At 37.0% G+C, this 16387-nt stretch overlaps 3 protein-coding genes across 4 annotated transcripts; all 3 read right to left on the reverse strand.

Annotated features, from left to right (window-relative positions):
* Positions 1-1386: 1386 nt before the first annotated feature.
* LOC126585563 (purine permease 21-like) lies at positions 1387-3242 on the reverse strand. Its single transcript, XM_050250002.1, has 2 exons — positions 3128-3242; positions 1387-2623 (listed from the first exon to the last, which is right to left on the reverse strand). The coding sequence occupies exons 1-2, from the start codon at positions 3162-3164 to the stop codon at positions 1485-1487; spliced, it is 1176 nt and encodes a 391-aa protein (XP_050105959.1). The 5' UTR covers positions 3165-3242; the 3' UTR covers positions 1387-1484.
* Positions 3243-6801: 3559 nt separating this feature from the next.
* LOC126585564 (purine permease 21-like) lies at positions 6802-8505 on the reverse strand. Of its 2 annotated transcripts, none has more exons than XM_050250004.1 (2): positions 8344-8505; positions 6802-7963 (listed from the first exon to the last, which is right to left on the reverse strand). In XM_050250004.1, the coding sequence occupies exons 1-2, from the start codon at positions 8378-8380 to the stop codon at positions 6888-6890; spliced, it is 1113 nt and encodes a 370-aa protein (XP_050105961.1). In that variant the 5' UTR covers positions 8381-8505; the 3' UTR covers positions 6802-6887. The 2 variants fall into 2 exon arrangements, with proteins under 2 accessions (XP_050105961.1, XP_050105960.1); XM_050250003.1 differs by having other exon boundaries at positions 6802-7993; positions 8344-8504.
* Positions 8506-9867: 1362 nt separating this feature from the next.
* LOC126585557 (protein REDUCED WALL ACETYLATION 3-like) lies at positions 9868-16034 on the reverse strand. Its single transcript, XM_050249993.1, has 17 exons — positions 15773-16034; positions 15627-15686; positions 14840-14931; positions 14241-14378; positions 14090-14146; positions 13921-13993; positions 13325-13483; positions 12703-12852; positions 12351-12606; positions 11671-11786; positions 11501-11587; positions 11317-11405; positions 11114-11176; positions 10917-10973; positions 10679-10775; positions 10416-10574; positions 9868-10275 (listed from the first exon to the last, which is right to left on the reverse strand). Exons 2-16 carry the CDS (start codon positions 15657-15659, stop codon positions 10419-10421), a joined length of 1623 nt encoding a protein of 540 aa, XP_050105950.1. The 5' UTR covers positions 15660-15686; positions 15773-16034; the 3' UTR covers positions 9868-10275; positions 10416-10418.
* Positions 16035-16387: the final 353 nt, after the last annotated feature.

The raw sequence follows: 16387 nt of genomic DNA on the forward strand, positions 1-16387 counted from the left end.
GTTGATCCGATTCTGCTGCTACTGTGAGTGCTCTAACATCCAAGTTTTCACAATTTAATTAACGTGCGTTTCTCAAGGTTTTAATTTCTACAGTTTATTTAATTTGTTTCGTCAAACATAGTTGCCAACATTTTAGCTTCTTACCAATTAAAGAATAGACTGATATCATTGCATCGATGAGGAAAGTGTAAAGATTGTTGAAATTTATAGTACTTGTTGGGGCATACCTGAGATCAAAAGTTATGCAATATTGGCTTCAGCTTGTAGTTTTGTATGCTAGATAATTTAACAGTGATCCCATTCTAGTTTATCGAAATTAACTAGGCATTCTCCTTATGAGTTCACACTTCATTTGATGCTTCGGTATATATGTGGGACTCGTAATGTTTCAAAATGTTACTGTTTCTTCATACTGAAGGCATAGCTCTAATTCGTAAATCCAGCATGCGGATTGATAAAGTTGGATTAGTTATGTTTAATGTACACACGTTTGTTACATTCAAACTTGTGGATTAGTTTTAGTGAAACTCCTATAACATTAAGATATGGCAAAACTCTTATGTCCAACGAAAAGAAAATTCGACAACATAATCCGATAACTACTGCAGGACAAAAAGAAATTAAGTTATAGTCCGTGTCTTATATAACTCCTTGAAGATTATATGAACACAAGTTCGGATTAAACTTCACGGTGAAAGACAATGGCCAGAACTTTTACTGATCATTGATGGAACAAAAAGGTCTAGGTGAATTGGTGATGGATGTCTAGTTGTCCATCTTATTACTCACTCGGCGGTTGACCTCTTTCGGTAAACGAATCGTTGAAATTTCTCTTACATGTTTTGTTTCAGCCTTGGACTCTGAATCATCGAGGTAGTGCTGATAGACATATATATGAAGCAATGCCCCAGAGGGCCAACACGGTGGAAATAACCTTTAATCCGTTCATGTTATCATTGAAGAAGATTACAGGCTTTACAGCTAGAACTGGAATGAAAGGCAAGCCGGAAGCACTTATGACATTGGAGAATAAAGAAGACACCTCAAAAATCAATCCAATGAATAGCGTTAGATGGTGATATACGCACCACCGGCTAAAATCTCTGGGCTGAGAAATTAACTGGTATGAAACACATATTTGGATAACCATCGAGGTAGCTTCATGTATGATTTATTCATCAATAAAATATATATATATTTTTTACTAGCATACAAATATAATCGATCTGTGAACTCCTCCATTGCAGATATGTGCTATAATCCTACTGCTACAGAGTTAATACATCGGAACGATTTTCCGATTTTATGCAGAGAAGCCACATAAAACATGAAAACCAGAGTGAAGAATCTTAAAGTGATGTGGGTGGTAGAGAGAGAGAGAGAACATTCAAGTGGAAAGCAATAGCCTATCATAAACACAATAAGGCCTGTAATTCTTTTCTTTTGCATAAAACCAGAGATGATCTACAAACAGACCTCTCTATTCAATCATTTAAAGCTTTTGAAACTTCAACATTCCCGGAATTTCTATTCTCCGTCTTGGACTTACGATCTTCGATGTAGTGATGATACACGTACGAAACAAATCCCCAAATACCCAAAACCATGGCTATTCCCTTAATTCCACTCATTTTTTCATGGAAGAAGATCACAGCTAGAACTGGAACAGCAGGCAAACCCAAAGCACTTATGGAATTGGAGAAGAGGGAAGAGGCCCCCAGAATCAAGCCCACCGATCCAACAGAAACAAGCTGCCATGCTATTGCTGTCCCCATCACATTCATCACATAGGATATCTTCCCTAATTTATACCCCTCCATCTCACCCTTCAAATGCTTCCACTGTCCGCTAGCGAAAAGTCCGACCACGGTTACACAGGTTGCAACCAGATTTTCACACACTATCATGTCCATGACCGCTCTAAACGTCTCCTTTTTTATAACCCTTCTGAAGACAAGCTGAGTTAGGGAAAGAAATAATCCGAATCCAGCTGATGCCCCTAAGGTGCATATGAACCCAATTGCATACTTTGCCTTCGATCCTCCACTTGGATCATCGCCTCCAGAGTTGTCTTCGCCTTGGAACACAAGGAGGGTGGAGGAGATGATGAGGAGAACTAGAGAATTGACAATGTATGGAGTGAACTTTTGCGCGTTGAGGAAGAAGGAGAAAAACGCGTTGAAGGCCAATTGAGATGCACAAATGAGAGTTAAAGTAGATACAGGAAGGTAAGATAGTCCTACGGAATACAAGTAGCAGCCTAGGGCTATTAGGAAGCCAAGAGAGACATATACTGATGCGAGGATTTTGGTAGACGGTGGTTTTGATGGGATAGGACTATCTTTTGGGATTGGATTATTTCTGCTTGCTGGGATGCAATAGTAGGGAAGCATGATAGGGAAGCCACAAAGTTGTACTACTGTTGCCAGCCAATTACTTTTGGCGCCTTTGTCGTAGTACTGTCTTCCCAATAATGCTGCAACCGACTGGCCGGCAATGACGAGGAACGAGTAAATGGCGATCCTAATCCACCAGTTGATACTTCTGCGCTGCGGTAGCAGTGATCGGTCTGAGACATCTGTATGCCCTGATAAGTTTGCTTCATTTTCTCCATTTGCTTCCTCTGTAACAACAGATTTACAAGGATCAGTATTGAAACTTATGATAATAACAGGGTTGGGATTTTTAGAATTCTCCCCCCAAAACAACCCCAATTTGTAATTTTTTCCTCATAAATTACAATAATAACATAATTCACTTCTCATAATTTGATTCGTTTAACATATATCAATCGAAAGTTCTAGATTGACTTCTCCATAGCATCGTCTAGGGTGAATGAATAACTAGATATGTGGCCAGAATCCCTGTCCATACTAGATAAACTTTTTATCAATTGCCATATATGTTGAGAGTTGTCCCACATCGGTGAGAGACAATATTTGCTATGTGCTTATATGGTCTTGAGTTACTCCTCATATTGCGAATTGGTTTTATGGTGGAATCCCAATTTCATCATAGTATTAGAGCGGTGAATTGATTTTATGGTGGAATTCCAATTTCATCAATATATACTCAGAAAAGATCACAATATACTCAGAAAAATCACATAGAATAGAAGTAGACTTACTCCCGATGCTGAGTTGAAGTTCTTGAGCTTCTTCCATGTCAAATATGAAAAAACTAGCAAACAATGGAGGGGGGAGAGAGAGAGAGAGAGAGAAGCCTTGTTTCAACTCACGTATATATTAGAGCAACTCCACTCATGGAGCCTTCCCCCTGGCAATCCACTATTGAATCCACCATTTTGAACAGTAACTGCCTCAAATGAATAGTAACTACCATTAATGAACAGTAATTGCCATTTGCATCTCCACCCTTGGAGCCCTTCCCCCAGGCAATAGGCAATAAAATATTAGTTTTTTTGTTTGTTTAAATAATACAAAATAAAATTATTTGTAATTTCGGATAAGATTTTTTAAATCGTTCTCGTTGCGCCACGTGTCATTTTATAAAAACAAACAAATATTTAGCGATGGATTTCGATAAGATTTTTATCCAATGTCATCGTGCCACGTGTCGTTATTTTTTGAAAATCTTTGACGATAGATAGGAATTTTGTGGAAAAAAATTGGATTGAAACTTTGAGAGAAAGATAGGAATTTGATTAAAAGTAGTTGAGAAAATATGAAATTGTGGTGTAAGGTAGATGGAGAAGAAGTGGTATTTATAGAAAAGTAAAAACAATTTTTTACAATTTTTTTTCAGATTTTTTACAATTTTTTTCGGATTTTTTACATTTTTTTTTTAATTTTTATTCAAATAATTAATCTCTGCCGTTGGATTTAAAAAATTTGAATTCCAACACTCCAGATTGTGCCACGTGTCACAACGGTAACTTTTCTTAATTTTAAAACTATTTTTTCTTTATTTATAAAGCATATTAATATCGACCGTTGATCTCAGATCGAACGGTTGATATTAAATCATATTTTTTTTTTTTTTTACCGTTGAGATCCAACGGTCCAAATGAAGGAGCCGTTGAGATCGAACGGACCGTGGGAAGCCACGTGGCTTCCCAACGGTAACTGTGAAAAGCTGTAAAGCTGCCTGTTTTTCTGAAAAGTTGTCGGGCGACGCGCCCCCACGCGCGAGTGGGGTGCACGCGCCTGACAGAAAAAAATAAAAAATTGGCTTGGTGCTCGGGCTCCGGGGCTGTCACAAATTGACAGGCCCCCTGCTCGGGCCTTCTCCTAGAGCTCGGGCCCCTTGTGGCTGGACCCAGTTGACAGGCCCTCAGGCCTTTTGATCTCGCCTGTCCCCCGGCCAATTGACATGGCTGGAAGTGCTCTTAAGTAAATGACATGCATACAGTTTCGGAATATATATTTCCAAATGAATGTTGGAATAGGTTGCTAGGACTCTAGTCTTGTATCATTGTTGCTTTTCTATATTTTTGGAATCCGGATAATGAGGATTCCGATGATTCGTGAATTGTGTCCGTTCATCGTACATCGTGCAGTCAGAAATCATTTTAAATATTTTTATTGAAAATTAAACACAAACAATATCTGATAAAAACTAACCAGCATGATATAAATGAATGAACACAATTCACAGATTTCTAGAATCCTCATAAAAAAGATCCGGATCCTGTTGGATATTTTTGTATCCTAAAATCCCTAGGGAATTGCTCAGTAAAGGATCCTGCTCCCTAAAAAACTGCAAGTTACAGACAATAACATCACATTCATGAATAAAATGATGGACCAAATTGGACCACTCATCTTCAGGCGCCTGAGATCATTGAAGAAACTAGATATCTACACTTCATTTTTTGGGTCCCGCAACTTTTGTATGATATAGTATACGTGGGATAGCGGTGATCTAAAATTTTCAATCTCGTAGATATATAGTATTAATCAGTGTTTATTTACTTGAAATGAAGAATCATCAAATATATATCCTTATCAAAGCTCTATAAGAATATCAACCCTCCAAGTTTGGACTCTTAGAGGTAGTAGATTGTCATGTTATGAACTTCCCTTTCCCAACTCAAGAAAAATCATTCATTAAATTCCAAAACAGCTTCTAGGGCTCCTATTATATGTTAAATATTGATGATTGCAACAGATGAAAATATAACAAAAGAAATCTGCCGATCTTTGCTTCTTCTTTTTTTTGTTATATATAGTGGAGAAAATTCAAACCATAATCATAAAGGATCACGTCGTAAGAAACTATCTGTTTAAATTATATTTTATAAATTATATGGTAAGATTGTTTATGATTTGATTATTATTTAAATGTTTAATTAACGTGCTTATTTTTTATTGGTGACACATCACATAATTACAAATGTTGTCTTGGGTGTATGCTCACCCACGTTAACTTGGGTGTATGCTCACCACACATCTCCAAGCTTGCCAAGTGTCCCCTTGCCTTAACCCTGGTTAACTGTGATTTAATTACTCTTTATTAATTTAATCAAGAAATAAAAATAAACTAAAAATAGACAAATAAAAAACCGTCTGCAACTTACCTTCCGAAGCGTTTATTCAGTTTCAAAGAAATGGTCCTCCTCCACCAAATCATCCATGGCGTTTCGAATCACATAAATTATCTCCTAATTGTAATTTTATTTATGTATAATATTCTACTGGAAATTGCTCGAGCATTTGAAGCAGCAATGACGACCCTTTATTCCTCTCACTTGTTATCTGCTTCCTCCCACCTCTCACCACCCCACGCCAACCACCCACAATTTGTAACAGTCTTTTGGGTACAAATTTTCTTCACTTATCTGTGCATCTTTGCTTCGGGTGAATGGAGGCAACCTGTGCTCCTTTCTCACGATGTCGATGGACTTCACCCCGTCAAATCAATTCACCCATTCCCCTTTAAATTTGTATTAGAATTTGAGATTTTAGATTTGGGATATTCGCCCAAATGACAGAAAAGGGGGAAAAGTGATAAGAGGAGAGAGATGGGAGGGGGGAGGAAGGGAGGCAGATTCTCTGCCCTCCAATTTCGGTGCTTTTCTATTTGTGTGGTCACGGTTAAACCACGTCAACATTTTATATTACTATTTATTTTTGTCTTATTATCTCTATAAAAAAAATATAAAATATTGACGTGACTTAACCGTGACCACACAAAACAGTAGGGTACGGGAAGTGGGAGGGCAGAGAATCTACCTCAAGAGGAAGAGGGGAGATGGACGGTTGAGATACAAATATTGATTAAAAAGTTTAAAGATAAATGTTAAGATGATTATTAATGTATTATTATAGTAAAATATTAATAACAAATGAAAATGTTAACCAAGATTAAAGCGAGAGGACACTTGGCAAGCTTGGAGATATGTGGTGAGCATACACCCAAGTTAATATGGGTGAGCAAAAATGCACCCCTAAAAAAATGGTCTCCCTATTATTTCCTCAAAGGATTTCTATAAAACTTGCAAAGTGACTCAGTTATTCCTCAATATTTATTAATTTAATTTCTTTTTACTAGTGCAAATTGACTTTCGATTCAGAATTGTTGGTCTTCATTAAATACATCATGCACAGTGACAAGTCGTGATCACGCCCTTATCCTATAATTGTTAAAATTTCAACTAAGACGGGTACAATTATTTTTAGTCATGGGTCCATGGCTTACTAGTTCATCAACTACTAGCCACCAGCACAAAAGATCATAATTATATCATAGACCTCGCGATAGTAGTGAGTGAGTTTTAAGTAAGTTTGACAGGTTTTACAACCATACAACAATATACGACACGTATTTTACGTACAAATCTAACATTAAGTAACATCTGTATCATTATATTTCTTTAGGTCTTGAATTCTTCGATGTTACACTTGATATGCAAAAGCAAAATCTCTTCAACTATTTCCATTTTTGTTCTCGATCTTGGACTTTTGATCATCAAGGTAGTGCTGGTAAACGTATGAAACAAATCCCCAGATGGCCAAAACCAAGGCCATTGCCTTAATCCCGTCCATTTTGTCATGGAAGAAAATCACAGCTACAACTGGAACAACAGGCAAACCCACAACATTAATGGCATTGGAGAAGAGAGAAGATGCCTCAAAAACCAATCCCACCATGCCAACATCAAAGAGTTGCCATATTATAGCTGACCATATCAAGTTCATGACATAGGATACCTTCCCTAATTCGTACCCCTCCATCTCGTTCCTCAAACCCTTCCACTCTCCGCTACCGAAAAGTCCCACCAAGATGGCGCAGGTAGCAACAAGAGATTGATACACTATCATATCCATGACCACTCTAAATGTTTCCCTCCTTATAACTTTTCTGAAGACGAGCTGCGATAGAGAAAGCGTTAATGAGTATTCAGCTGATGCGCCAAGGGTACATATGAACCCGATCGCATACTTTGCTTTTGATCCTCCACTTGGATCGTCTGTTGAGTCACCATGGAGCACGAGGAGGGTTGAGGAGATGGTGAGGAGGACTAGGGCATTGACAATATAAAGGGTGAACTTTTGCGAGTTGAGGAAGAAGGAGAATAGCGCATTGAATGCCAATTGGGATGCACAAATGAGGGAATAAGTAGAGACGGGAAGGTAAGATAATCCAACCGAGTACAAGAAGCAGCCCAAGGCTATTAGAAGGCCGAGAGAGACATAAATTGATGCAAGGATTAAAGTCGAGGGTTCTTTTGATTCGGGAGTAGTACTGGTTCTAATGTTTGTGGTTGGATTTGTTCTTTTTGTTGGGAAGAAATAATAGGGAAGGAGGATAGGGAAGCCAGCAAGTTGTACTAGCGCTCCCAGCCATTTGCTTTTGCCACCTTTGTCGTAGTATAATCTTGCCAACAGCGTTGCAGCTGATTGGCCGGCGATGACAAAGACCGTACAAATGGCCATCCTAAGCCACCAGTTGAAGCTCCTACGCCGGGGAAGCAGTGCTTGTTCGCGAGCATCTGTGCACCCTGAAGAGTTTGCTTCATTTGAGTCATTAACTGATAAATAGAAAGAAGAAAAAGATATGCAAGGATCAGTATTTGATCAAATGTCTGTTTCTTGTTATACTCAATGCATTAACACTTCGGCAGGATTTGCTTCATGATCAAGGCCTCTCGCACTTGCTATATATAATAAGCTTTATCATAAGAAAAACCAAATCCAATTCTCACAGCTAATAACAGTAAACTCATTGAATTATGCGTATCAGTAATAAGATCGCGTAGAATTAGACTCACCATCTATGATTTGTACCCTCTCTCCTCTCTGATAAAATAAGTTTTTTCAGACCGAGCAATAGCAAGAAGAAAAAAGTGAGAAAAAAAAAGGACCATACGTACGTACGTACCTACAATGTTGAGTTGCACTTCTTGAGGTTCTCCCATGCCAGAGATGAAGAAACTCTCTCAAATGAGAGAGAGAGAGAGAGAGAGAGAGAGAGAGAGAGGTTATTTGAGCTGATCAGATGAAAACTTGGCCATGTAATTTAACGTAAATGTGGAGTGGGGTGTGGGTCATGTATCACGGCAATGAAGAAAAAGCAAGTACGAAAAGCATGCAACCTAGAAGTAGGAGTAGATTCGTTGGGGTTTTCCAACTGATCGACACTTCCCATATTACTTTGATAACTACTTTGTTAAGATGACACAAATTTAATCACGGAAGCTAATCACCTTCTCTTTGTTTGATTTACACATGATTCAACTTATTTTAAGTAGACTGGTATCAAAGAGAGTATAGATTGCAAAGGATATATGAACCTCGTCAATTTGCTTGTATATGCATTTGCATACGCAAAACCATAACGACATGCATTTATATTACGTGGGATATTGGCTTTCGATTGTTGCAACTCTTAAATCAATTAGTTGTTGGTCGAGCGATATTTATTTTCCTCCAAAATAGAGGGGGTCTCAAATTTGAAACCCTATCCTTCATTGATAAAAAAAACTTAGATTAAATTAAATTTAAAATCATCTCGCAATGATAAACAACTAGTCTTGCCAGTGATTTGTGATGAATTCATATACTCTCCGTATCTTTGTGTTTGGAGCTGGCGGACAAGAGAATTTAGACCACTTAATTTAAATCATGCAGTCCTTATTAGCTCATCACATTGGCTCACCTCACACAAAAACAAGCTCTTAAACAGTCCGAATCTCTTTCTCTCTCTTCCTTGAACAGCCAGGATTGTTTAGTCCGTCGACTTCGGACACAGAGATTTGTAGAATATCTTAATTCACTTGTGACAGTATTTTGGACAGTTTGAAAATATTAGGAAAAATGATTTATGTACACTATTTTTCTCCCTGTGCACCGTACGATCCTTTTTTTATATACGTTAATTATATTTTGCTTTATTCAATCTAAATGTGAAAAATAACAAAAGTGTGCATGCGAGAAAAAAGTGTAAATCATGTCCGAATAATGGGGTAATGGGGAACTTAAAACCCATTTTAAAGAAATTCGTGGGTTTTGAATTGATGTGCATCCTGATTTGTTATAACTTGGATCTTTTCTCGGATGCTCATACGGTCACATGGAAAGTGTGAAATAAAAAATATGGAACACTTTGTTTCTTAAGAATTTCTACGAAACATTGTCAGTCTGAATGTGTTAAAAAAATTAACAGTTATGAAATGAACAGTTGATTTTGTTTAATCATACAAAAATGACTAAACGACTCCAAAACAAATGAATTTTCTAAAAATAATATTTCGACAATGATAAAGAGAATGAACGGTTCTACTATGACATTTTGTATGATAGAATAATGCCACGCAGGGAAGGACGACTTTCCTCCGTTCCGAGAATGAGGGAAGTATTGGATACAGTGGACCATTTTAACAATAAACAGCAGATTCAGATTGCATTGCTCACGAACTTCTGAACTTTGATTTATCACAAACAGCACATCTATGTCACAGAGATCTACAATTTCTTCAAGGATTTAACAAAACTGTGGGGAAAAAGAAAAAGAAGATACAAAGCAAACAGCTATATATATGTTCTAAAGAATTCTTCTCACTACTGTCGCTTCCTGCTTCCGGCCCTCCTACCAAACTTTCCAAAGGCAAATCTAACATCCACATCCAAGCTTTCAAGCAGCAACGGAGAGTTTGCCTTTCTCCTCGATACAAAAAAATGTTGGAACTGCAAGCTTTTGCAGGCTATATTCGCAACCGACGTCTTCCATTTCCCTTATTGAAATTCTTTCTATATTTGCACATCCAACAGGAAACATCTGTATAACCCACTTTTGGGTCTTGAATCGTTAAGCCTGTAAGAGTAAAACCCGTTAATATATGAAACTGAACACGACAGCAAGTTTTGAAACTTCTCCATAAATCTAAATCACAGAAGTTCTGCACAGCATCTAAGAAATAAGAAAGAGTGAGCACAGAGCAGAAAGGTTCTTACAGTTCAATGAGGTATCTGAACAAGAATGAATGAGACAAAATACAAACAAGTAAAAATGGCAGCCCCCGCAAGAAAATTATGAAGCAGCCTTTGGTTTTCTTTGGTGGGTACAAACACTGTCTTAAGCGTATTGGTTAACTCGAAAATCCGATGAGATACCTGCAGGACCAAGTCAACAGAACAGCAGGCACCAGGTGAGAATTTGTAAGCACTGTTGGCTTGCAAAATTTTAAGGGCTAAATGAAGATTGAAGATTTTCTTACCAAAACATAGATGGCGGTTGTCAGCATGAAGTTGAGCAACGGATATTCTGGAATGACAGAGAGAAGCCACTTAGGCTGTCCATTAGGTGTGTTTGTTCTGTACACGAGTAAAGGAAAATTTTCATGAGTTCCTTATGAAAAGAGAAAGAAGCATTTGTAAAGACTCAGATGTGCATTCCACTGGTGAAAAAACATACGACTTAGTGGTCATAGTTAATGAAATAGAAGTATCACGTACCTCAACCAGATGTGGAACTGTGAAATATAGGTCTCCAAAGTAATTTTCCCAAGCCACCTAGCATAACCGAAGTGAAATTGTACAGACAAAATGAGTCAGCAAAACCTTTCATAAACACGAAAAACCACTTACATCTGAACAATTACTAACCCTACAAAAGGTACTGCTGTGTTTGACTTTCAGATAAGAATACGTACGCAAAGAGAGTCAAAGAGACACCCCGCAACTGCTGAGTAAAGTTCCGCAAGCATATATATACACTGAAATCACAATAAGCAGAGGTGATGGTAAGTCACTAAGATGAACAGAAAAATAAATAACCGAAAATTGTATGTGCCATCTGATAAAACTCCCAGAGAATAATTCCGTTTAATACGAAAAAGAAACAACTAACACGCACGTTATCGGAATCCAAGATGTGTAGGGGTGCAATTTGTTGTATGAAACCTTGTCCAGCTTGTAAATATATTCATACCACAGATAACCAACCTAACAGCAAAATAATAAGCATGAGATCACATTACAAGATTAAAACATTAGCCATTATATATAAGCAGACAATTACCACAACGGAAGAAACTTACAAATATAGAACTGGAAAATATTCCTGCTTTGATTGAGACTCTCCTTCTGGTATCAGATTCCTCCAATTTCTCCATCCATTTCTCCACCTAAGAGATATTACATTTAAAATCTCAGCAGGTGGAGTATCAAGAAAGCAAAAGCAACCAGATATAGAGATTCAAGGGATTACATTAGGATGATAATAGGCATATATCATTCCAATGATCCATATGTAGCGATCAAGTCCAGATCTAAAATGCCATTCATGCAGACGATGGAGATCTGGTTTAGCAGGATCAGTATACCCTGCACAGTAGGGAACAAAGACAATAAGTTTGAGCAATGGGTGAACAGTAAGCAATTCATGCACAGAAACAATTCAAGAATCCCATATCAACCTTTTCTTCATTTTCTTTATATAAAGAATCTCAAATCAGTTTAAGACCTATTTATACAAGCTGGATTTTTTTTTTTTTTTTGCCAAAACCTAAGCCCCTTAAAAGTATTTGAACAGGTCAACTGTTTAAAGTTATTCAATATTCATGCAATACATATAAATAACTCACAAGAGGATGACTATCTTTTATTGGTTATAAACTATTTTGTCTTACAATATTGGCCAAAGTTTCTGAGTAATGAGCCTGCCCAAAAATAAAAATTGAATAGCACAAATTAAAGACTCTTGGATGAGTGTAATCAAATTTTATCGAAAAGTCAACAGCCATGCTAAGAGGATGAAAGTCTTTAGTTTTCCAACTGTATTTTTTTCTTTTGGGTTGAATTTCCAACAGTGAAAAACATAATATAAAAAAATTATAAAACAATTATAAAAAAAAAAAAAAAACCAGAAAGCTGAACGGGGTTACTCACCCAATAAGAATGATAATGGATGAAAGACTAATTCAAACACTCCGGGTATTTCCCAAATCAAGATAACCGCAAGAAAGCATCCGAGAATCTTCAAAGCCATAACTGATCTGATCTCATTGTACTTGCTAAAGATGCCAAGGGCTCCATACACCATAAGAGTATACAGAGTGTGCATTGGACAGATGTAATAGAGCATATAGTCATTGTTAAGAACAATACAGCAAAACGCCACAAAAAAATTAAGCCGCCACATCATCTGCATAGGACAATAAAGAATACAAGCATTTCAGATCATTGTCATAATACTCACAAGGACAATTGCGAGAATATACTGCCTAGAACTACACTTTACCTGAGCAAAGCGGGCGAGGCTAAAATCCTTTCTAATGTAGTAATAGGAGAAGTTTCCAAATCCAGTCATCCAAACATATGCAGCAATAAAGACGCGTATTGCATTGTAAATCTCACTAGCAGCAAAGTAATGGTACATTAGAAATAGGACCTGCCAAGAAGCAAAAGAGATGATTATACTCATAGTACATTCATAAATTAATCATAATAAACAGCATAGTGATCAAACCGAGCTCTATATATAACAAAGTTTGATGTTCAACTAGACGAAAACTAAAGAGTAGCGTTGTTGGGTTTCGCAACTCAACTCTGATAAAAAAACTAAATGAATAAAAGCCAATCAAATCTACAGATTCAATCTAGCATATAGTATCCAAATTTAAGTTCAACCAATAACAAAAATATCAAAGGATGACATATGCTCATTCGAGTTAGATGAGCATGGACGGTTGTCACAATACAAACACCTGAACAGTAAAAATAACAGTGGCCGGTCACCACGAGTATAAGTTCAGAATTTCCCTCCTAAAACAAAAGAGAGAAGAAATACCAAGAGCACACAATTCTTTCCCAAAGGAAATATCTGTACCCTACAATTTACGAACTTAGAGAAGAGAACTTGCCTGCATCCACCCTTTCCATTCCTCAGTCTGATGCCGATTTAGGTAAAGTATGGATTTTCCAGAAAATGCTGATTTGTCAGTATGTTTTTTCAAAGATGTCATTGCTGAAACTATGACAAGGATAAGGTACAGGAAGATGAAAAGGTCCCGATTGTATTTCTGTTCAAAGAAGAACCACATAACTAATCAATATTACAACAGTAAAACCAGCTTATTGTTCTTATCAGTACATATCAGCATGTCATGATCTGAATATAAAAGAAAGGAACTTCGTGTTTATCAATGTGTGACAATAGTAACACTGCCATCCCTAACTTTTCTTTAATTTAAGCCATATAAAAGATAGCATCCTTTTATATCAGGATGTGAAACGATGAGCAAGATAGGTGAACTCAGGGCACTTAGGCAGAAATATCAGTGAGAACAAAAGGAAAACATGGAACTTAGGCAGAAATATCAGTGAGAACAAAAGGACAACATGGAAATAACTAATAGATTAGGACCTTTGATCCGATGATAATAGCATCTGTGCAAAGTTTTCCATATAAGTAACTAGTCGTTATTTAAGAATACATTCAGGAAGCAGACAAATGTACCTTTGTAGAATCTCCCAGTATATTTGTGCGGTCACATATGTAGAAATAGAACAGAATTGCACCAAGCTCAGACCTACAATTGTCAGGCATTGAGTGTAATATAAGTATAACATAAATAAGAAATTTGGCCCTGAGAAGATACAAATTGTACTAATTAGTAATTACTTACATGACTCTAAGAGTTGCTCTGTTTTCAAGTAGAAAAGAGTCATCCATATTCAGAAACCTGGAAATTCATGAGAAGTGGAACGTGAGAAAGACTTTCATAGTAAACTCAACATGAAAATTCAATGAAGATACTGTATATTATAGATGGTAACCTGATTAAATTTATTTTGATGGATGAACTGTTAAACTTTGTAGATGCTGATCTTGAAAGGCCTCCTTCCAGCAAAACAGCTCGATCATCTTCCTTGATTGTCTCCTCTCCCAACTCAACCAGATTAGTATCTGAATGACTACAATAGCATGAAAAACAAAACAAAAAACTTAGTTGTTCCGCATCATAGAATATTGGCTGGTAACACCATAAAGGTCGTACCCAGTGCACAAGGCTCCCGCTTTACGCAGGGTCTGGGAGAGGTGAATGTCGGCTAGCCTTACCCCCATTTATGGAGAGGCTGCTCCCAAGTCTCGAACCCGAGACCTACCGCTCATGGGCGAAGGCACTTGCCATCGCACCAAGTGCGACCTCTGGCTGGTAACACCATATCTTTGAAAATCCTTGTATCTCATTTGTAATCAAAGACATATCTAAAGCACTATAAACACTCATCCAGCGTATTCGTATATACTTAATAATCCAAATTTGATTACTTATTTTGTGTAGACTAGTTGGGTAAAGATCAATACATAGAAGTCATCCCAATTTGATCATATTTATCACTTCATATCACCAGTTTGAAGGTACGGAACTTACACTTTAGGATGAGATGAAGATCTTTTATACTCCAAGTACTCTGAATATATCCATGTGACAAAAACTGGGATGATTCCAAGCAAAAATGACACCTGGAGAATCATATAGAAAGCTTCAGTAAATTTGCTCACTCATTTAGTCCTTACATTATTGATACCAAAACAAGATCTTTCATAGCGTTTGAGACAAATCTGTTTAACTCAAAAGTGTAGCTAATTTGATTACATAACATCTAGAATTGCACCAAAGTCCCAAACACATCCAGGCACGTAGGACTATTGTGTTTCCCATGAACCAACAGAAACAAAGGCCTCTTGGTTAACATACTACTAGAAGAAAAACAAGATCCTTGATCCATTTGAGTAGAAAATAAAATTATTAAGGATGGTTTGAACAGAGCCATTGTTGTGTAATGCTGCATTATGTTTGCTACCAAGATACAAGATTTGCTACTTTTAACAGCTCTGGTGATCAGCGGTGGCGGAAAATCAGGAAGCATTCATAAACAGGACTCCTTTTCTATGAGCTACTATAATACCGAAATGCAGTAATCTAACCAACCACTACAAACGGCAATGCCATTACGAAATAACACAACTTTCTTCGGATCAAGAACTTAAAACACAAAGCAATTTCATATTGTTGAACAAAAATCAGAAACCAGTAATTCACACACATTCACAGATCCTGATCAGAACTGAAAAATATCTTGGAATTCAATCGAAATCAGCAGAAGATCCAAATTACGCATAATAAATGAACAGTCTTGGCACTGAAACTGAACTACCTGTCCAGGCGTAACTGGCCCAGCGTCCACCATTTCCAAAATCCCCAAATCGGCTCCGAACTGCAAAACCCAAATCGAAATTCAACAATAAAAAAGAGTAGCAGAATTGGGAAATACGAAGCGTAGATCGACGCAGCGAAAAGTACCTAGTTGAAGGAAGTTCAGAGACTGACTACTCTATCGAACATAGGGGATAAATATGAAAACCTAGCTGAAGATCGATGAAGAAGAAGAAGAAGACGATGTCGTTTAGGCTGTTGCTTGAAGAATACGGGAAATGTCGGAAGGTACGTCCCTCTCCAGTGAAGTTTGTTTTTTCCACGAGCGGTTGGTGGTGGTGGTGGTGGTGGTGGTGGGGTGGTTGTTGTGGTTTAGTTGGCCTTTTGTTTTCTTTACAAGACATACTACACGTCTGGAAATTGAATTTTCTTTTATTTTATTATAAATGTTAACTACTTTTTTTATTATTTTATATTTTTTTCTCGTCACCTGATGTGTGAATTTTATTTTAATAAATTAACTAATTTAGTAAAATTATAAATTTTCCACCTTATTTTGTTGGTGAAATTCACTTTTCGATTGATAAAAAGAGGCAAATACGAAAGGTAAATAGTATTGCTCTTGTTTTATTATATATTTTAGAATTGTTAGTATGCCTTAAAATTCTCATTTTATTGTCTTTTCCTTTATATATAGAGATTAAAACATAATTAAGTTGGTAATTTTCAAGTGATAATTGGGATTTGTTTACTATTTAGGAC

This window comes from Malus sylvestris, chromosome 10, assembly GCF_916048215.2.
Source record: "Malus sylvestris chromosome 10, drMalSylv7.2, whole genome shotgun sequence".
Classification (NCBI taxonomy): Eukaryota; Viridiplantae; Streptophyta; class Magnoliopsida; order Rosales; family Rosaceae; genus Malus; species Malus sylvestris.